At 43.1% G+C, this 22335-nt stretch overlaps 1 protein-coding gene across 3 annotated transcripts; it reads right to left on the bottom strand.

Annotated features, from left to right (window-relative positions):
• Nucleotides 1–161: 161 nt before the first annotated feature.
• PPP4R3B (protein phosphatase 4 regulatory subunit 3B) lies at nucleotides 162–21343 on the bottom strand. 3 transcript variants are annotated; one of them, XM_065631637.1, is made up of 16 exons: nucleotides 20910–21343; nucleotides 19711–19766; nucleotides 15346–15444; nucleotides 13293–13913; nucleotides 10049–10126; nucleotides 9161–9277; nucleotides 7889–8005; nucleotides 7449–7580; nucleotides 6840–6942; nucleotides 5842–5883; nucleotides 5113–5271; nucleotides 4272–4441; nucleotides 3523–3662; nucleotides 3043–3227; nucleotides 2412–2614; nucleotides 162–1808 (listed from the first exon to the last, which is right to left on the bottom strand). In XM_065631637.1, the coding sequence occupies exons 1-16, from the start codon at nucleotides 21049–21051 to the stop codon at nucleotides 1713–1715; spliced, it is 2460 nt and encodes an 819-aa protein (XP_065487709.1). In that variant the 5' UTR covers nucleotides 21052–21343; the 3' UTR covers nucleotides 162–1712. The 3 variants fall into 3 exon arrangements, with proteins under 3 accessions (XP_065487709.1, XP_065487712.1, XP_065487710.1); XM_065631640.1 differs by having other exon boundaries at nucleotides 2412–2536; XM_065631638.1 differs by having other exon boundaries at nucleotides 20929–21343.
• Between the last annotated feature and the right edge of the window lie 992 nt (nucleotides 21344–22335).

The following is a 22335-nucleotide window of genomic DNA, read 5'->3' as shown; positions in this document are numbered from 1 at the left end:
GTAACAAACTCACACCTTCCCAGGGGGAATCGCATCTACTGGGATCAAGTTACTTTAAAACTACCTGGATAACTCATCTTCAAAAATATTCTAAAATGGCCACATTTAAAATTCCGAGTCAAACTTACCATGTACGACAAACCAAACAAAAGCAATAACTATGGAATTACAGGGTCACATTTTAATTCCTGAATTTTACAGTTCAGCATTAATATCACCACATGTATACAAATGGTGTAAAACAAGTACAGTGGTATTTTTAATACAAAATAAACTTCTATTTTATGGAAAAAACTATACTTCATATCTACACAGACAGCCCATCTTTTTTCCAAACAATAGCTAAAATTAAAATTAACTACAAAAGTCTCCAAAACAGAGAAACCTGCTTCAGTTTAAACTATTCCAGGAGAAATGGACCCATAACACATATTAGAGAGTGACCGATGTGGTGGATTGCAGCTGGTTCCGCATTTGAACATTTCTGACACGTTCATTTGTTGTTGGAAAATCTCCTCGCGCTTCATCATGATCTCAGATCATATGGGCAAGCTCACATTAAAATATTTACAGTTCACTCGCTGCTCTTGAAAACAAAACCTGGACTGTTCGCCTCATTTCACTCACCTATTACGTGGAATGTGCTTTTATTTTTTTAAAGAAAGCGGCTTTCATGCTGCTTGTTGCTTCTGCCCCAAAGAGCGTGTTCTGTTAGTGAATTCCGTCTTGGTCCAAAGTGACTTTGGTGTTAAAATGCCGCTGAATTCATCGCCCTGAAAAACGCATCAGTGTTTCCTGTTGTCACCTCAATTACACGATGGAAATGCAGGCAGGAAAACGCTTTCCCGCTCCGAGCAGACACAGCTCGCCGAACACCCAGAAAACCAGAGAAATTTGCTTTTTCCCCCCAACATGAAGCCCACAGGTACTTGGTTGGGCCGGGCACAGAGAGGTTTCGGGAGCGATCATTCCTTGGCATGGATATTACCAGGTGTCTCGTTAAAAAATAAGCAAAACCATCCATTTTGAATCCAGCTTCCATTTTCTCCTCTTGAAAAATAACAAATTGAAACGGATTTTTAACTGTTTTAAACAACTCAACATGCACTGTAACTGCAGCATCCCTCCCTCCAACGATGAGAAAAGCGGTTTTATTGGTAATAATGGTCCCAAAAGTCTGGATTGTTCTTATGCAAACAGAGTTAGTTTTCCCTTAAAATTGTTTTAAAAGAGGCATTGCTAAAAGAACACAACTGACAGCACCATTACAAAATTAAGATTACTGGGTTCAAAATTTAAGCTTGAGTCTTTTTTCCTAGTCCTGTTAAACACTGGGGAAACCCTGCAATATTTTTTAAAAAGCATTTACGATACCTTTCCCTCCCTGCCCTCCCGCCACCTGAGACTTTCCTTGCTGAGAAGCATCATCCAGGTCCTGTGAATACTAACCCCCTTTTTTTTTTTTCGTTTTTTTTGGCAGCCTGAATGGCAGCCTCCTTATTTACTAGAAAGATATTCAGTTCCTTGGAAGCTTTGTGTTTACAGAACTAACCCTTTCTAGCTCATACACTGAGTTTCTTTTGCTACTCCTTGTATTATCTTACATACTCATGGGAGAAAGCTTTCTGCATCAGATTCTTTTTAGCTCTTAAAACAGTTGCAGCATTTGAAACCCCATAATAAAAGTTTTTATTCCAAAGTTTTGGTTTCATTTAGGAACCCAGACGAGGTCTTTTCCGTGGAGACGTCTCCTCCTCTTCATCATCATCTTCATCGTCAGGATAATCCACTAGGCCAACTAGACTTCCCTGCCAATTATAAAACAAAACAAAAAATGAAAAAATAAAATCTCACATCGAAGAAACTCCCCCGCAATGTGCGATTTCAGCACACAACCCCCTGCACCCTGCCGGGACACACCAGCCTGCAGGAGGTTTCTTGGCGACACCTTTTTCATTCAAAGACCCGTTTGTCTTGAGAATGTTTTTGAACCTCCAGGTTAAAAAAAAATGCCTGGAACCTCCTCTCTCCTCTGGATCCAGCCTCAGAATTACTACTTACTGTATTTCACCTGCCTAAAAGCACTTCTTAAATCCTCGACAGGGGCACTGACATAACTCAGAACAAACCAATCTCGTGTGTGTCACGGCAGCACCGGACAGTTAAAGCTGAGGAGCTGAGGCAGAAGACACGAGATTAAACTGTGCCCAGCAGATCAGCAACAGCCTCGAGTCCCACCTAATACCTCCTGAAACCTTCCCCCAAACTAGGCAGGACTTAGCTAGACAGGGTTTGGATGAAGGGACAGGTAAATAAGGGCCCTTCCTCCAGAGCAGCGCTGACCCCGCCACCCAGCACCGCTCGAGTCTGGTTACGCAGCAGGGCCGGCAGGTTCCGCCCAGCGCTCCCACCTTGGCGGCCGTCACCGCGCTGCTCAGCGCCGCGCTCTTCGATGACGAGCCGTTGGAGCTTGCGGGCGACGTCTGAGCTGCCACGGATTTGCCGTTTGCACCATTTGCACCGTTGGCTGTGCCGGCTGAGTGGGAAAAAGTGAATTTGAATCCCCCAGCTGAAGTCCTTTTTGGAAGGTTCTCTTTGTCTTCGCTCTCCTTAGCTGAGGGACAAACATTTTCATACTTAAGCATCAGCTGGATACCATGGAGTACAATCCACATCACAGCATCATTCCTGTGCAAAAGCCACTGTTTTGTTTTAAATTCAGTTTAAATCAACATCTCAGCTCCCACCCTCACGCAAACACGCCAGCGTTCACTGAGTGGCACAGATACTGTGGACATGGCAATGCTGCTCACTCAGCGCACACAAGTACAAAGTCTTGCTTTTGAATGTCATTTAAGCAATTTAACTCATTATTTTAATCCTAAACTAGCTTGCAAAGACATGCTAGTAAATTCATTACTTGATTTCATGGAACACCCCAACTCCTGCTTATGGTCCAGAGCACATGCTACTCTTTACGTGCTACTCCGTGTATTGACACCAAGCACTTCCAGCGCTGACCAGCTGAAACCGAGGTAATACCTTTTTTAGTTTCCATAAATTTTTCATAGCTATCTGGAAAATCATCCTCCTGTTTGGACTTCTCAACCGGAGGTACGACAGCTTCACCTTCCTCCTCTTCATCTTCATTGAACCACATTTCCTCATCCTCCTCTAAGGCTCTCGCGTCTCTGCGGAATCGATTGCTACGCAAGATGGATGGAACACTGGAAGAGACAGAACACAGCAAGGGTCACAAACGGCTCCTGATGCCTCCAAGTGCATTCAGTGCAGTTGAGAATTTAATATCCTGACAAATATGAGCTGTACTACACCAGGGCACAAGGAAAGCCAGACGGGGATTGCTCTAACTGAACAAGTTTTCATCAAGACTGAAAAAACCCCAACAATCGCAGCCCTCTGCTTTTTGTCTCCTCTAGGAAAGAAAAAACAACCTGCAGGAAGAGGAGACTACATCATGGCATTCAATACAAGTCTCAGAATATATAAACCAGGTCATACCTGCTCAGTTTCTGGGTTTGTCGGTCTTTTTCTTGCTCATATTTTGTCTTCAGTCCCTTGAATGTCTGAACATATTCGATTGATTCAAGTGCATTATAAAAGTTTTCAACTATATGTGCAATAAGGGACTTAATATCTTCCTGCACAAGAACAAAACTGTATTTCAGTCTCAAATATTAACACACAGAAGTTCAGAAAGCTTTAGAGATTAGTTTTAAAAGGAGCCCACTGGCCAGAGTCAGAACATTATTGTAAAGAACAAATGCAAAGCCATCAGATGTTTCTTTAATAAAAAAGCTGAAACCTAGAAATTAAATTTCCCACACAAATGGACAATAGACTTAGTACTGTCCCAATCATTTGTGGTGGTTTGGTGAAGCCACGATGCTTTCTCGCTGGGGTGAAGCCTTTGAGAGACAGCAGAAAAGGTGCCAGTTCAAAGCTGACACTAAAAAAGCACCTGAGTGGGACTTTAAAGGACAGTGATCATTCAAATTCACAGTCAAATCAGTCTCACTTAGACTGAATAAAATCCAGATTTACTCACATGGAACATATTTCACTTAATTCCTCCCTTCAAAGTTTGGTCCAGCAACAATACATTCAACCACTGAGAAGAATTTCATCTACAGGACACTCACCCAGACTTATTTTGAGCTTGTGATTTTAAGCAGTAATACACTATTTCACATGAAATATTGACGCTTTGCATTTCTACCTGAGATGCCACACAGGGCTGCTGAACTTACCACCCGGATGAACTCAAAGAGCTCGATCACCGCAGAGTTGAGCAGGTTGTACCTTGTGCCGTTATCCAACAGGGCATTTATAACGGGCTCAAACAGGTTTCCCTTGGTGATATAACGGTTATAAAATTCATCTTTTAGGCCAATTATCCTCCTCATAAAGCGAAGAGCACCTATAGAGAGAAAGAAATTAAGGAATTTAACAACCACATGCCAGGGCTCCAATCTGCTTTGCTTGGAAAGAACTGAAAAAAACTACTGTTACTGGGAGGAAGATGCACCCCCAACCCAAGAGCATTAAAAAGCACTTTCTGAAAGTTCAAGACGACACATTTGCTGCCAGGTAACATTTCCTTCCTTCTCTGACTTCCCTGCGCATCACAATGTGATCACGTCCATTAATTTTGTCTTGAAATACAGAGACAGTAAACTTGAGCACAGGTGAAGTTGAATTATCAGCTCACTCCTGTATGCACCTCCCAGAACCAGCCCGATTCTTTAAACACCGCAGGCCGCAAAATTTCCTCCGCTCTCCACAAGGAGCACCAGATTTACGACGCTATGAAGAAATGTCAGTATTTCCATAGAGAGGAGATCAGACAGCTGATCACAAAGGGGATTTATTGTCAGGAAGACCTGAAAGCATCACTGTGGGCTTCAAAACATACAGCAATTCTCCCACCAAAAACAGACATCTACCTTTTTCAAAATTACTAAAGAGCCAGTCAGCAGTAAATTGGAAATTAACAGAAATGCTGAATTCAAGTACGCTCTAGTACTCAGACACATTGCACACACTGCAGACAAAGCCCTGAAGAAGGAAATCACAGCAGGTCATACTCACACAAGGCCAGAAAAGTGTGTTTGGAATTCATCAAGACCAGGACTCTTCTCAGCAAATCTTTGTTCATAATGTAATTCTTGATGTGATACGTGTGGTGTTCCACGCAAAAAGTAAGCAGCTCCAAAATTAAGGCTAGTAGTTGTGCCGTTTGATAATTATCTACAAGAAAAATTAATGGTTTTAAGTTACACAAAAAAATAAAAGCACTGCTGTGTACCAAATCGTCACCAAGCTCAGTCACTGTTGCAGCTCCTGACATGGTGTTAGTGGCAAACTGAATTGCCTTGGGAAGCAGGACACTGAGTCAGAATGAAACAAGAAACACAAATTTGCCTTTTTTTAAATTCCCCTGTCACAACCCCCCCTGAAGCAGCAGAGAGATTCTGTCCAGGATCCCTGAGCTCCTGGTACAGCTCAGAAAAGCAGCCGCACAGATAAAAAATCCAAAGTGTAAAAGCTGAGCTACATCCCTGTTAACAGGGATTGAAACTTTCAGTAGCCACAGCAACCAGGGAAAAAAATGAAACCCAGTAACACAAACACAGATGCGAATGTTCCTCGGCTTCCTGTCATCTCAAACGAAGCAAAGTTCCTACATCTAATTCAATAACAAGTATTTAAAAAATAAGATACAGGCATCATATATATAGCTTTTTAAAGATAAAAACAAACCCCAGCACACACAGCCTAGAAGACAAGTTTCAAAACTCAAGGTCAATTAAAACTTACCAGGACAAATTGTATTACTCTTAGTGGACCCAACTACTGCATCTGATAAACAGAAAATACAAACAAAAATCAGAAAAAGGTTTTCAAAGCACTGTAAATATTTAGAAGATGGGGATAAACAATCCATTCTACCAGCTGTTCAAACTTTGCATCTAATCCAAAGTTTCCGCGAGCTGTAGGGCCACAAACAGGCAGCAGAATGCTCGCCAGACCAGACTGCTGTATTCAGCTTACATTACGAACTTCCCAGTTCAACTAGGTGAAAATACACAAATACTTAGGAACTTTATTCCTACCTAGACTAAAGGTAAGTGCCTATTCTAAGTTTTTCAAATACTACAAGTACTGTGGATATTCCACAAATTTTATTTGCGTATCAAATGCATAAAACATTCATTTTTTTGACTTAATACGAGGAGATCGGTAAGATGAAAAAAATGTTTTTACCCAATATGTATTGGTTTGATTCAACCTCTTGAAAGAGCACTCAGAAAAAAGTCTGGCTCAAGAGGCTGTCATAATGTTAAATTTCTGTTTGTAAAGCACTACAGACAAACTAGTGAGTGTCATTCGCATGTGCCAAACCGAGGTTTCCAATTCTTGTACCGTTAGACGGAAAAAGAAAGACAGAAACAAGCTAAAGGAGCTCGGAGGTGTATTTCTCCCAACAGATTTCTTCCAGCATTTCTGTGCTACAGCCAAGTGAAAATGAGTCTTCGGAGTTAATGACCCGGGCGCACCCTGCAGTCCTGGAACCGCTGATCACAGCATTTCCACGAGCTTTCAAAAAAAAGTACCTGTGAACTAAAGACACTCTCTGCTTTACAGCAAATAAATAGTCCTGAAAATTGTACTAGTAAAACTGGCATAAAGTTAACGTTACACATCAAGGAGATACGTATTTGCTCCACAGGCTTATCGCTGTTACCAGGATTGTAAGTTACTTGAAAACATTACAAGACTTAAAGGAGGGGGGAAAAAATAAAAATGAATATTACCTTTTTCACATTTATCTTCTGCTGTATTAGCCAGAAGTGGTGCAGTAAGAACGTGCATACAATGGTTGTAGAAGAAATTGAGAAATTCACTTTTTTCTGTTTTCTAAAACAAAAACAACTTTATTAAATACTCGCATTTGTATACTTCTTTTTAAACGAGAAAGAGTAGCAGCATAAAAGCCAGCCTACAAATAATTCTGTCAACTCCCTCAGGTCTGCCTGTATCTTTCTGGTTGGTCCTGCACCTTCATCTTCACTCAAATAAGATGTATTTTTTTATTTTGGGAAAAGATCTGAGAGCCACGAAACCAACCTAGCTATCACCAACCCCCCATAGATGCAAATACACAATTTCATTGAAGCACAGGGCTGCTGAGTTTAATAAACACTTGCACAACACCACACACCCCCCACCTTTTATTATCAAAAGGTAACGGAAACGTTAGCTTATTTTTCAGCTTGTTTAAATTCAGTATCAGACCATATATAATGTCAAAAAAGAATAAAAGTATCTTTTTTTAACCCTCCAACCACAGTAACAGCACTAAATATGAGGCTTTTAATCTTGCTGAGCCAGGAAAGTGTCTTTCCCCCTTGGCGTGTTCTTACATTAGCTGTGGCCAACATGTTCTCCGGGTCGATGAGGGTTCGCAGGAGCCCCATGAGCTGCACAGCCCCCCCCAGCTCCGGGTCGGTGTCGCAGATCATCTGCTCGATGACCACGTTGATGAGGAGGATATCCTGCAAAAAACAAACCAGAAAAACACTAAACACTCACTTTCAACAGCAGGATGATTTTCCCAGAAAAACCCCAGTGAAACTAAACGCAACTCTGGATTTTCCAGACGCTGGAGTTTGTCAAGGACAACGCTCCTAGGCCGACATCCCTGTTGGGCAGAGCTCACATCTCACACCCACTTTTTCCCATGTTTGTACTATCTACATTTTTAGGCTGTTCTCCAAATGCTGGAGAGGTTTGCTCTGCTGTTTTTCCCCCGGTCCGCTCTAAAATAAGCATATTCAACAAACTCCAAACCACTTTTACTCACATCATCACTCTGCTGGGCCTCTTGCATTACAAATTCTCGGACCATGGATGGACTAAATTCTACTAGATAAGAAAATATATCTGTAGCAGCAGATCTAACTTGCAGATCATCCATTCCCTAATTAAAAAAAAAAAAAAGTCAATTTATTAGAGTGAATCAAGTTTTGTACTATTATCAAGTAAAGCTGCAAAGAACAGGGAGTTAAAAGTTTTGAGAACATTTTATTACAAAAGTTTCTATGAGAGATGCAGTAACATGGTTACAGGAAAAAAATAGAGCAAAATCTTTCCCCCAGTATTTCCCTCCTTCAAAAAGAATGCAAGGATTTCTGTGAATTTGATAGCCTTATTTAGGCAGAAAACATATATATGGTGTTACTTGCTACAGTATTTAAGACACAAGTATTCTGTACCTGCTATCCAGAGTTTACTGGTTTTGTAAAAAAGGATCAACCACACGAATCAATTTGTACAAAAGTTTCTGTATTCACTTACAGGCAACAAGAATTAATAGTTTACCTTAAGGCACGTGATTTTCTCTGGTGACTGTACGATTTCTAAGCCTAAATATTAACGTAACGTGAAGTATCTGGACTGGTCTAGTCCCAGAAAAGAATAATGAGATTAGAGTTCATCTCATCACTGATCATCTACATGACTCTTATGTTTCCATAACGGTCAATATACCCTTCGGTAACTCCACAGGTTGTTACTCTAGAATATAAAACCCCTTGAATTCGTGGTTTCTGAGTAACGACAGCACTGACGTATGAATTGCAGTGGTCAGGCGGCAACAGCTGTTTCAACCAGAGGAGTGAAAACAGTTGTGTTCACATTGCTGATCAGGATGGATTAATCTGCTTTACACCTCTGAAAAGACAGGATTAAGTGATCTTTTGGATAGCAACAAGCTCACAGTTCAAGATTATCTAAAAATACTTCTTTGGCAGTATTCCAACACAAGAAAAAAAAAATCAAGCTGCCACATAATAACAAAAGAATATATTTCCATTTTGAGACTACATTGTCAAAAGGACTGTGCTCACCAGAGACCTCTCCATCATGCAAGGTAGCAATAATAACAGCCCTAAAGTCAGGCTGCTTCTGAAAATGGGACATCTTTGGGATCCTGAACGTTCAATAAACTTCACCTTCCAGCAGAGCAAACTGCCCAGTCAAACCTACACGAAGGTGCTTAGTGGATCAGAAAAACTGGCTCGATGGCGGTGAGGTTTTCTGCTTTTATTAAAATCAACTTTAAGTTTTCACTTACCATTACAATTTCAAGAGCTGGAAGAATTCCCAACTTTGCCAAAGTTTTGAAAAACGCATCTCTGTTCTGAGGTTGTAATGTCTGAGAAAACGCGCAGAATTCCTTGAAAAAGTTAACCTATCGTATAGGAAAAAATAACTTAAGGTGGATTTGATTCAGAAAAGTCTCTAAAAGTAGGACACTCTTACAATTCCTATCAGAGTTTGTGGAGTGGCTGGGATGTACCTTCCTAGGAAATGGTATTATTCTAGTCCTGTCTCCTTGAACCTTCAACAACATCAAAGGAAAGCAAAACAAAGCGAAAACAACAAAAAAAAATGGAAGAGGCTGAAATTCGCCTCAGAAAGAAACACGGTCACCTTGTAGCTATTTTCTCACATCTAACATGTGATGGATTTACAGTCTTGTGTGGGTGCCTTTGTTTTGAAAGAACAAAGATGCTTCCCTTGCTGAATGCAAGATTTTCACAAGGCAGATAAACATATTCAAGGATAAATCATGTTTGTATATTAAGGGATTACTGGTATTTCTCAATCATAGGACTTGAGAGATATTTTTGAATGAGTAAAGTACAGTGAAAAAAGCAGTGTTTGTATGACAAATGTCAGTGATATGGTATGTTGAGTATCTGGAAGAAGGCACAGCTTTAAGTTTAGAATGTCAGCTTAGTGCTAGTACGTCCTCAGCAATTAATTATTTAGAACAAATAAATCAGAACTTTGCAAGAAATACTTCGCTAGCAAGTACATAAATGAAGACTGAGCTACACTGGAAACGATCCCAGGGTTACAGAAATACCTCAGTGACTGCAGAACTGGCACAACAGTTTCAATATTTCTACTTAATCTCCACAGTTTACAGCATTCAAAGAACCCCCAAACCACTCACCAATTCACATCGTTTGTCATCATCTGTAGCTTCATCTGTTAACTGTGCAAAAACTTCAGACAAAAATTTCTCATCTTCCTGCGTAACACATAAGAAGAACACGACTTAACACAGATGCATCTTCAAAGTTAAAGCACTGACCTTTATGGGTTCCCACACTAGAAAAAGTCAAACTTAACGTAAGCTTCACTACAGTGTTTAATTACTTGCTCAGTCATTAGAAAAAACAAAACAAAACAAAAACAACAAGCAAAACATGCATTAGTAGGTTTGGTAGATGAGCTTGTTTTTCCCCTCTTTTTTTTTTCTTTTTTCTTTCCCCTCCTCCTTTCTCCACACCTCCGTTTTATCAGATTTTATCCCACACTGGGGAGATCATTCCCCATGTGCTGTTCAGCGCTGGATCTGTGCAGCCGAACAGGGCGAGGAGAGCAGAGCCACCCGCTCAGCTGGGCACTGACGGTCCTTACGTCTGTTACATCTGCCTCCAAACGACCCATGGCTGAAGAACGGAGCGGATTGTTTCCCTCCCTCCTCTGCTGTGGTTTACAGCACTGGTGACATCACACCCGCACCAGGGACCCTATTTTGGATCTGCAGCATTGCAAACGTTCTGTCAGCCTCCCCATGCGAGGGTGACGAGATTAACACGGCACGAGCTGCCGCAGCCACATCCACGTTAACTGTGCTCTCAAAATAAGGTCCCCTGCCTGCAGGAAGTTCAGCTTTTCCCATCTGGAAATTTTTTTAATTATTATTTGCTTTTCACTACCAAGAGAGACTTATTTTTAAGTATATAGAGGACAACATTTCACTTTTCATTAAGCATTTCAGTTACACCATCGCTTAATACTCAAGAGATACAAGAAAACCAGTGTGACCATCATAATTTCTCAGCTGTTTGGCACCTCTTGCCCTTTCTGTACATTGATTTCTCTGCTCTCCTTCACATGGAAAAGTGTTGGCGTTCTCCCAAATCAAATGTCTCTGTTACCTTTTAAATACAATACAAATCCTAAAGCAAATAGTAATGTTACGCTACAGCATTACAGAATATTGCATCACTGTACTGATTCAGCTCTATAAAGTTTACTTACACATTGAACAAAGGTGAACATAATAGCAACATTCCAATAAATGTATATCAACATTACATTGCACAAGGAGGAAGGTGCTTAGTTCTCTACGCTTCTGTGTGCTGGCACTAAAATCCGTGCACTTTATTAGACTAGCATAATATAGAATTTTTACAGCTACAGGAATGCCAGCCAAAGGCTCACACAACTTTTTTTTCCCTAAAAATTTTAAGATGCGGGGAAAAGAAGCGCTTTACAAGCAAACAATACCTGGAATCACCAGCAGTGCAAAACACAGACTTAGCAGTTTATTCCAAGCTTTGCTGGCTCTAACAGCTTAATTAAGCCTGTTAAAAATAAAATAACCATACCACAGCCACTAACAGAGAGGTTAGAAAATCTCCAGTGCAGCACACTTGGCAGCAGAGATCTCTTGCGTGCACAAGGCTGTGCAGCGCGGGCCTGACGTCCGAAAGCAGAGGATGGATGTGTGTTTGTTTGCCACGCTCACTCCGTGTCCCACGCGGCTGCTCTCAGCGGCAGCAGCCCAGGGATCCACCGCACATAGAAAGGAGCTTTACTGCCGCAAACACAATCTGCTACTGCTCTAAACTGCACACTCCTGGGGAGCTTTGCCAGTGTTATTTAGGGTAACGAGACTCCCGATGCGTCCACCAAACTCAAAGGAGCTTTAGAGTTCTTGGGCCACAACAAAAAGCTGATTTACACACCCAGGAACTGCGACAAAAGCCCTGAACTCCAGGTCCACGCTACTGTGTAATTTTCCTACAAGAACATCTCTCCTTCTTCTTAGTTCATCAAGGCAGCTCAAACGAGGTACGGCATCAACAACTTGTAAATCAATGCGCACGTCTCGATCGCAGTGCTTAAAAGAGAGAGGCAAACCTACTCTACTACAGCCAAGATGGCAGTGACTGAGAGTAGCAAAGAACTGTCAGAGGATTTCAGAGCTTTCTTCAGCAACTACTGGAGGTAACAAGAAATCAGTTTTCTGTTAAGGCACAATTAACCATTCGGTGCAGTAAAACTTACACGAAAAATACAGAAGTTCATACAGTTAAAAAATCTCTAAATGGAAGCAAGACTGCAGCCTCAGGAGAATGATACTGAATTTGGTTTTAGAAAAGTAGTATTTGCAGAAGAACAAAAAGGGAAATATTTATTCACATACAAAGCCATCAATTTTGCCAGTGGGATTTACTTTTTAGTTTCTTTCTGCTATTCAACCAAGTAGAGAGAAGCCCAAAAGCTTATTCAAGCAATTCTGTAGTTTTGATGTTGTTCCAGTTCTCTATTGCTTTCTATGGAAATATTCTTTATGGCAACGTCCCTTCTCCAGTGCAACTCTCCTTCCACAACTTCACTGCTCTTTTCTCCTTGAGACTACCCACACTCATAACAAAACCAACAGCTTTGTCATGTCCTATTCTACACAAACGTACGGATCAGAAACAGAATAAAAACATTTTGCTACGTTAGTCTGCGCAAAAAATATGAGCTCAAAATACCCCAAACGCCATGAAGTTCACACACAGCTCTTCGCAAAGCTCCTTCCACGCTCCAGTTTGGTTGTCACGCCCAGCTCAATTTTTAAGCCTGCTTCTGACTACCAAGTATTCGGTACGTTTTTTGACATAGTAACATGTTGGTTATTTATTATTACTTTCGGATATCAGTATGAAGGGAAAAAAAATTACTTCATACTACAACATGAACACTTGAAATTAGTACCACAAAGTAACAGTAGTATCGCAGGAATGGTTCTGAACACGCTCTTTGGAACCAGGCTCGGAATTTGTTTTAAAGATGTCACAAATGTCCCTGACACATAATACAAAAAGTTGCTTGTTCCCTAAATATCTATTCAAAACCAGCTCAAAAAGTGTATGTTGCTTGTGAACCAAGGAGAAGAACCTCTAACTGTTTACAACCTGTTAAAAATATATATTAATATATGCACCTGAAATTTACCATTTTTAAAATAAAAACCAAAAGGTATCAGAAACAAGGGGAAGCACACAAAACATTCTGCAGATGAAAGCACGAATGATTGACTTACAATATGTTAAAGAGCTGTAACCAATTTCAAAGCTACAGCTAGAGGTATCTATACATAACCCATCCACACCATATGAAAAACCACTTACCTGCAACATACTGACAATCTCAACTTTGTTGAAGAAAATAAAGGAAGTGAGGGTAGAAAGAAAGTTCTCTTCAAAAACAGATGGTGTCGGCAAGATGATGTCCTGAATATACTGTACCCTGTAAGTCTGGTGGATTTTTTGCCTGAGTTCAGAGTCTGTTATAGGAATAACCTCCTTAAATTTTGCCGTTTTGGTCAAGAACTCCCTGTGCCGTTTTGGCTGAGCCAAAGAAGGATCGTACTCAAGGCATCCAACAACATCCATAATACACTCATCAGAAAACATCACCTCAAACAGAGTCGCTTTGTTGAGGAACAAAATCCCTCTAATAATTTCATACAAATGATGTAAGCCTTCGGTGTTCTCTAAATTCTCACAGACTTGGAAAAGCTGCAGGAGTTTTTTAATGTAGCCTTCATTCTCCAAGGCCAGCGCCAGCTTTTCTCTGCGGATGGGCGAGGAGAGAACGGAGGTAACTAGGTCAGCAATCTCTTCAAGTTTGTTGAGTTCACAAGCGGGAAGGTCGATCAAAGGACTCGTTTCGGGCATTTCTTCTACATGTTCCTCTTCTGACTCAATGAGGTCCTGCGTGACTTCCACCGAGGGATCCTTACCTTGAACCTAGGAAGAGAGCGCACACAATTACTGTGCCATCCTAAAACATACAGAAAAATAAGTCGATAAGTGAAATAACATGTGCATGAGCACTTCTACACCTTCGGTGGCCTGGAAAACGTCCAGCTGTGCAGAGGAGCAAGTTTGCTGCCTCTAAATTCTACAGTCGCTACCATTATCCTCATCAGTACATTTGTCAAAAAAATCAAATCAAACCAAAGCCCTGTGGAGTCAAGAAGCCTGAAGCACCTTGAAGGCAGGCACAAAATATAAAAAGAAAAGAAGAGCCTAACAAAACCTCCTTCTGGTGTCTCAAACAGAAGGGTATGAAGCCTTGAACTTGTAGTTAACAGCCCACAGCAACACCAGCATTAATTGAAACATAATAAAAAGACCAAGAACAAAGGCAGGAAACCATCGCAAACACTAAAACTGAACGCAAGGGAAGCGCTTGCGCCCCACTCTGCGCCTTCCTTCCACTCTGTCTGCCCATCTACCTCCTTCCCTCATCCTGCTCATCAATCTCCTGCTTTTCTTTGCCCCATTGAGCCAGTTCTAGAATCCACAACCTCCTGTTGTGAACTCCCTCACAAAGAACGATGAGTCTGAGGTTCTTGGGGACGTGGTTTAGTGACAATGGGAGGTGAACGGTTGGACTCAATCATCTTGTGGATCTTTGCCAACCCAAACGATTCTATGACAAAGCGGGACGAGTTCTGGAGTCTGATGAAAGAGCCCAAAGCTCATAGTTTACACTGGTCACATGAAGATCTCCCTCTCGGACCGGCCATCGCATCAGCCCCTATTTAAAACCGATTTAAACCCTGGACTATTTATTAGACGCATATACTTGTGGTTACTGGGATCGGTTCCTGACAAGAACAGAACTTCGGACCTGGCTGAGAAGACATTATACTCCCAAACATGCTAAGATTAAGAATGTATTTAAATTGCTTAGTTTTTTTCAAAGGAAGATGCTGGGAAATCCAAGTTCTATATTTCTTTAGTTAACAGTTTTACAGTGCATCATTTCAAAATCTGACGTTACGATAAATTCCAACATGAATGCCCAGGTTTCTTAAATACACACAGGTGCAACTCCATTGATTTGTTACTTCCAAAGTTGAAAATGTAAAATCTAAACTGTTTCATAATAAAATAATGAAGATTGAAATATCCTTATGACACAGACAGTCAATAAGACTTAGGTCTTGATGAAAAAAATACGATTGTTCAAAAGCATGAAATTCAATTATCAAAACAACAACTAGTGTTCTAAACAGTGGCACCTTCAGATCTTGCACAGAAAAGCCCCAGAAAATAATGGCAAATACGTGCTCAATTTACAAGTAGGTTTAAAAATTACAGCACAAATACATGAAGTCACAGAAGACAATAAAACATCTGGAAGAAACAGAATAATTCAAGTTAACTGTACCTGGCAGATTTTTTCCCAAATTTCATCACAGCCAGCTTTTTCTTGAAAACTCAGTGCTAAATCATAGTTTTCTGCTTCTGACCAAACAATCAGGGTGTCCTGTTTAAGACAAAAAAACCATTGTTTCTGAAAGAGGTCTACACTGCATATTAATCTCTATTCCATTAAGTGATATGTCTAAAGAAGAAATAATCGTAATTAACTTACCCTTCTTGAAAAAGAACATAAGCCACTGAAATATTACATTACCTGTTCTGCCACAAGAGACATCACCTTTCTTTTTTGCTATTTTATGACCACCTTACGTACTATATATTTAAATATACCTTTTTCATATCCCAAACACTTATAAAAGTATTTCTGTAACATACTTCCAAGCCAACAGTCTTGAAAAGGGAATGCACACGTTGTAATTAAGAAAGCCTGCAATATAACAGCTTAAGTCTTTCCGTATTTCATAAAGTAGAAACAAAAAACCCAAGATTACGGTTTCCTCCTCAGAAAGGATTTAATACAGCCTTAGCAATGTGAGAAATAATGTTTAACTCATGTTAAAATATTATTTTCTGAATCAAAAGACATACAGCCTGAATAATATAAAACTCCTAAGTTTGCACTAAAGTTACCAACACCTCGACAACAAGTATTCTCATTTGAGTAAGCTGGTTTTTTTTCTGTTACTACTGTCTCTCTCAATTCAATCTGTGCACTTGCACAATATATCTGGAAGACTGGCTGCAATTTCAGAATAGACTAAGGAGGCTGTTTTATGAGGTTTTATTAGGACGCTTAATGGTCAATAAGGTAATTTACTTCCTGCATTTACTGCAGGGCTTATCAAGGCTTGGAAGTCTTTACCTTGTGCATCACTTTTAGTACGAACAAAATATCCCAAGTGATACCTTTAAGCTTAGCAACCAAACACGCATATTTGAGGGTTCAGGGGTTTTATCTTTGCATTTTTCTTTTTCTTAACAACAACAAAAAAACCCAGTTTAGCATGACACATTTTTCTTACAGCAACATTGTTGATAAATGCCTACTAACAGATCAGCTTCCTTCTCCCAAAACGTAATCATGGGCCACAAAAAGAGCAACAGCATTCGCACAAGCTCATTTTTTTTTTCCTTTCTCATTTTTACATATTCCTTTATAGAAACAAAGTTTTTCTGGAAAGAACCAAGCTCATTGCACTAGGGTTTAAATTCTGTTCAGGTGAGTTGTTTGTTTATACTACAGCGTCCTACGTTACACTTGCACTTTTATCCTCCAGTCACCAACATTACTGGGTAGCCTCCCCGACTTGGGCTCCAATTCACGTGCGCAAATGGTGCAACTTCCTAGAGCTGAGAGGGTTTTGGTTCCAGCCATCCGCCCTCACCCCGGCTCACGGACGGCTGGATCTTGCAGGTGCCACTTCAGAGCGAGCACTTCAACTGGGCTTGTACGACGTACCAGGTACTTCAACTGAATCGGTTCCCACATCTAATGTGAGTATCACGCAGTGGTGAAGAGGGCAGCAGCCCTGGGGAACCGCTCGGGCTGGCTCTAACAGCACCCCTGCAAACCCGGGAAATCCTGCCCTCAAGTAACGCAGGTTTTGCCTCAAGCAAATTGCTCTGTTGTCACAGGAGTGATGGCAACTCTGTGCAAAACACAGCGTTTGGAGATCTGAAAATGGACAGAGCACCTAAAGGAGAGTTACCATCAGAAGGCAGAGCGCACCGCAAGGATTTCTGTAGCAGTTTCAAGTCTTACAGCCACGCAACCAAGAATTCCTGCTGAGGAGGTGGAGGAACAAAGCACATGACTGGATCCACGTGATTTCTCACTGAGGACACGCTCTTCTGCCAGCTTTGCCAGGGAACAATAACCTCAAGCAGAGGGTGGAACACCAAACGGGTGTGGTAACAACTGTGTAAACTGCTCCAGAGCACATGCCAGCCTGCCCTTTGGTGAGCCTGCCCTTTGGCCAACACGGTATCTGCTGGAGGTGGGGAGCTCTCACAGCCTCTGCCCCAAAACCCAGGGTACCTAAAGCTCTCCAGGCTCTCAGAGATATTTTTATGTTTCATGCTGAGCAGCCTGGCACCCGTGTCCAATCCAAGCCCTATTTCTGTTGAGAAAGGGATCAGGATTATAGTACGCCCAACACCTTGACAGAATTGAATCCTGCGTGAACGCCAGTGACCACCAACACGACTCGAGAAGGCAGATCCCAGGCCTGCCCTGTTTATAGCCCTAGTTAAAGTACAGTTATAGCACTACTTAGCACAAACAGTATAACATTGGGAGTCAGACTGACACACAGCAACTACAACGCAGTTGCTTTTCTCTTTTTTTTTGCACAATGTTGTTATGCAAATGACAATTTAGGCGACAACCTGTTAAGTCCAAGCAAGTGATTTACACGAAGACAGATGCGTAGGCAGGGCACATTTCCTTCCCATCAAGATGCACCGTCTTGCAGCTTTCCCCAGACCCAAGATGATCAGCACCTTAATGAAAATCTGCAATTAAACGCTGCCATTCACTTACAAGCACCTGTCAGAGTCTTCTGCCCACATATGTAACAGACTTCAACATCCAAGTAGGGACACTGAGGAAAGACCATCTTGTTTCACCGCTGGTTCCCTAAAGTATTTGCCTAAATCTCTCCACCATTTTTAAATAGTATCTGCTCCTGCAGCTCCCAGGTTTGAATGTTACAATCTTTAAGAGATGAGACTAAAATCTCATCAACTGAGAAAAGGACGGGAATACTACATTAAGGTCTGCTTTTTGCTACTCCACTAAGAAGGCAACAGGTAAAATGTGAGGGCAAAGTTCTGTCAACTAAAATCTGTATGATTTCAGGGATTAGATAAACCTAGAACCTACCTCTGGAGATCAGCAATCATTATTCCTCTTAAAAAAAAAAAAATGAAACCAAAACCAAACTTCTTCAAAAGAGTGAACAGTGAAGCAAACCTTTCAGCCACAAAGGCATAAAAGCATTAGAATCAGTAACAAAAGTCAACCAAAATAAACCTCAGCCTGAGTTTGTCAAAACTACAACCTACAAAGACATCCACGAGAAAAATGGCAATGACTGAAGTCACTACCAAATCATTAGTTCTATGAAGTTGCAGAAAACAGGCTGCAAAAGGAAGCAATTTAAAGCTCTGCAGCAACACAATCTGCATCTGTAGGTCACTCTGTATTGGTTTCTTCTGCTGAACAGGAAGCGGTTCCAGGCTCTTCACTTCACACCCCGCAGAGCTCCATAAAAACCGTCCTCCCTCTTCAGCACAGCTGCCCGAGGAAACATGCGACCGTCCTCCACCTAAACCCACCAGTACCTAACGAGTGACAAGTGGAAAGCACAGAAAACAGAGGCTTTGGAAAAGCTGGGCCCAAGCTCTGACTCGCTCCTAAGCCGACATCAGCCAAGCTGTGCTCAAGGGTTCACAGAGTGTCTTCCCTCAAATGGCCATAACTTGTCACCTTTCAGTTTGAAAAAAAATCCAAAACACACAAAATCCTTAAAGATTTGCCTCTTCATGATTTAGGAAGCACAAAATTACTGGTTTTTAGTAGTGAAACGCTTCTGGATACCATGACGATGGAAAGCAGTATAAGACACAGAATGAAAGGAACAGAGAATCTACTGTAGAACAAAGGAACAGGAAAAAACCCCCAACTAAACAGTAATAACCACGAGAACAATGTAAGCAGACACACTAAAAATTAATGCAGGACAAAGCAATAAAAGCAGAATAGATTTAGTAAGCTATTTTTTAAAGTGGATTAAATAAAAATGGGCTATTAACACGGCTCCCCAGGAAAGGCACTCCTGCAAGTCTGTCTCACCACACCAGTCGCTTTACTTAGGACAACAGAAGTTTTCAAGGTTTAAAACAAAAACTAACCAGCAACAACGAAAGAAGTCCCACAAAAACCAAATTCCTCCCTGTTATTTCCAGAAAAAGAACTTGAGAAGTAAATATGCTGTAACAGAGCTGGCCAAAATTTTGCCTTCCTAATGCAGGAATTATTTCATACAGCCTGGGATGAGAGACAAAAGTTACACATATATGTTTCTATTTCTCCTGTAATGATTCAGTATTTGTCCAAATTGCACAATTGTCCCTTCAAACCCTGAAGTCACAAACGGTTTTTTAGGAGACACACGTTTTAAATTCCTAGAATGTGAAGTGTTATAGTCTCAATGGGCTTCTAAGTTTTTCACCTCTCTGAAAAACACCACCGACAATTCCATGTCACGCTGCTTCACTTTGCTCCTGAAAATCACAATTAGCTTGAGCATAAAACAATTCCTCAGCATCAGTAATCAGAAGAAAAAAGTCTAGCAATAATACTTGCCTGCTGTTTTTGATATGCAGTATTTGGATTTATCTTCGATTCTAACAGCAGAGAACCTGGAAAAGGTATGAAGAGATATTTACTGACTTTAACAAAACAAACATCTCCACGTATCTCGTAACAACCACCAATGTGTCAGCCAACATGTGCTCAACTTAATCCATATCTTCCAGAAAGTCCAGGAAAACCATCACCTTTAAACACGATTTCCTAGAATAAGCCAGATAAGACAAAATTCAACAGCAATACCCATATTAATACATATTTTTCTCTTCTAATTTAGATCAATCTCTGTAGAGCTGCTTTTTTTCTACTGACACCTGGTGCAACAACCAGCTCGTTTAAACTCCGTGTAGCAAACCTACACAGTTTGCACCAGGTAACACGCTGGCCGGCATAAAAAAATAATTTTGCCCACTGAAGCCACGTGGGCCATTTGCTTTTATTTCCTTCAGCCGTCCTTCAGAAGTGAATCATCGAGATACTATAAACCCAGGGACTTTATCTTGTGTATGCAAGCAGTGTATGTATCCTGGCAACAGCTCCAGAGTAATTTATACCAGTCTTTGGTGGTTTATTTAGCACATTAGCACCTGTCGGCCGACAAAGTGGTGAGCGTGCACCCTCCCCCCTCCAAAAGAGACCCTTAAGGTGACTTTAAAGCGCAAAAAGCCATGAGCAACGCCACGCAACTCCAATACATTCGGTGCATTCCTAGGGGAAACAAACAACTTTTTACAGTAGCGAGAAGGGGAAGAAAAGGAAAAGAGCACTTCGAAAGCCAACAAGATGTCGCCACATGTAACAACTTCATCTCTGTTCAGTCAAAGGTGATGCGGCCTGTTAGGGGCAACTGGGAGGGGAAACTCCAGGGCCAGGGTGGTGAATCCTGCCGAGGAGCGTGGGGGAAGGAAACTTTGACGGGAACCGTAAAAAAAGGCGAAAACCCCCAGTACTTTCTGAGGGCTTCCCTGATCAACACGGGGAGGGGAGAAGCCACCAGCAGCCCGGCCCGGGCGGCGGAGGGGACGAGGCCCAGGCCCGGGCCCGGTGCGGGGGGGACGAGGCCCAGGCCCGGTGGGGAAGGGGATGAGGCCCGGGCCCGGTGCGGGGGGGAAGGGGACGAGGCCCAGGCCCGGGCCCAAGCCCAGGCCCGGCGGGCGGCCTAGGCCTCCGCGCCGCCCCGGCCACGCTCTCACCGTCCGCCTCGGCGCGCACCAGCAGCGACATCCCCTTGAGCCGCTCCACGTAGGTGGAGGAGACGTGCCCGGTGCCCCTGTCGTCCCATTGGCGATCCTCGTTGAGGGTGTAGACCTTCACCCGCCGGCGGGTGTCCGACATGGTGCAGCCCCGGCCGCGGGCCTCCGCGCCGGGCCTAGGCCCGGGCCCGCTCCGCCTCCGGGCGGGGGCGATGGAGCGAGGGCGGAGCGGGGGAGCAGCGGGGCCGCTCACGGGCACCGCGGGGCCTTTAACGCGCCGCTTTCCATGGCTCCCGGACGGCGAGAGGGCGACGCGGCGCCGCGGCTCGGGCCCTCGCTGCCTCCGCTCCGCCGCCTCAGCAGCTACCGCGGCGCCGCCGCCATCTTGTAACCCGAGCCGCGCCGCCTTTCTCTGCCTCCCGGCGGGCACGGGCTCCCCGCGCAGGGGCTACGGCAGCCGGCAGCGGCCGCGCCGCCAACGAGGGGCCGGCGGCCGCGGGCGGGGCCGGGCGGGGCGGGGCGCGGGGCCCAGGGGCCGCCCGCAGCCCGGGCGGCGGGGCCGGCGCTGCCCCGGCACGGCAGCCGCGCACGGCCCTCGCCCTGCGAGCGCCCCCGCCTCAGCGCCACGGGAACCGTCGCACCCCGCGAAAACGCCTTTTTTTGTTTAAGCTTCCCCCTAACCCGCGTGGGAAAGGCCGCCACCCACACGAGGCTACGCAGGGAACGGTAACAAACACGCAGAGAAGGCTCAAAAGCTGAGCCAAACGTGAACCTGCCCTGCGAAACCTCCCAATAAGAGAAAAATGCTTGAGCGGTTCTCACAAAGGCTGCAATTTCAGACAGATCGCTCGCCGGGCGGCGCGGAGCCTGCAAACCTTCGCTTCCCGGACCCAAATCCAGCTACGCGTTTCCTCCGCACTAATAGGAAAAAATAATTACATTTCAGTTTGCACGGGAATAGGGCAAAAGAACACACAACCGTGCACAAAGTCGGAGCGTGTGAAACGGCGGGGATGAGTCTGGGGAGCAGGAGAAGCTTGAAAGTGTCTCAGGAGGGGACGGGAGAGGGGAGGGCAAGTGCTCCCCAGGCCGGGTGTGTCATTCCCAGACAAAACCAGGCTCTTCCAGCTCCTGCCTCTCGGCAAAAGCAGCTACACCCATACAGCTCTTACCTACCAGACCGGCGCTCCTCTGCTGCGAGCTCAACCTTGTTCCAGATGAAGGGAAAGAAAAAGTTTACTACAGAATACGCCACTATACAAAAAAAAAAATACGCCACTATACAAAAAAACCCCACGCCACTATACCAAAAAAAATGCGCCACTATACAAAAAGCCACGTTACATTAGTGGTTGCACCAACCGTGGTTTGAGAGTCACATCAAGCAGTTCACAGCTGGGTCCCACACAAGCCTTCCCCGCTACAC

Source organism: Caloenas nicobarica, chromosome 3 (genome assembly GCF_036013445.1).
Source record: "Caloenas nicobarica isolate bCalNic1 chromosome 3, bCalNic1.hap1, whole genome shotgun sequence".
Lineage (NCBI taxonomy): Eukaryota > Metazoa > Chordata > Aves > Columbiformes > Columbidae > Caloenas > Caloenas nicobarica.
Note: the sequence above shows the minus strand (reverse complement) of the source record. Positions and strands in the feature narration are given on the sequence as shown.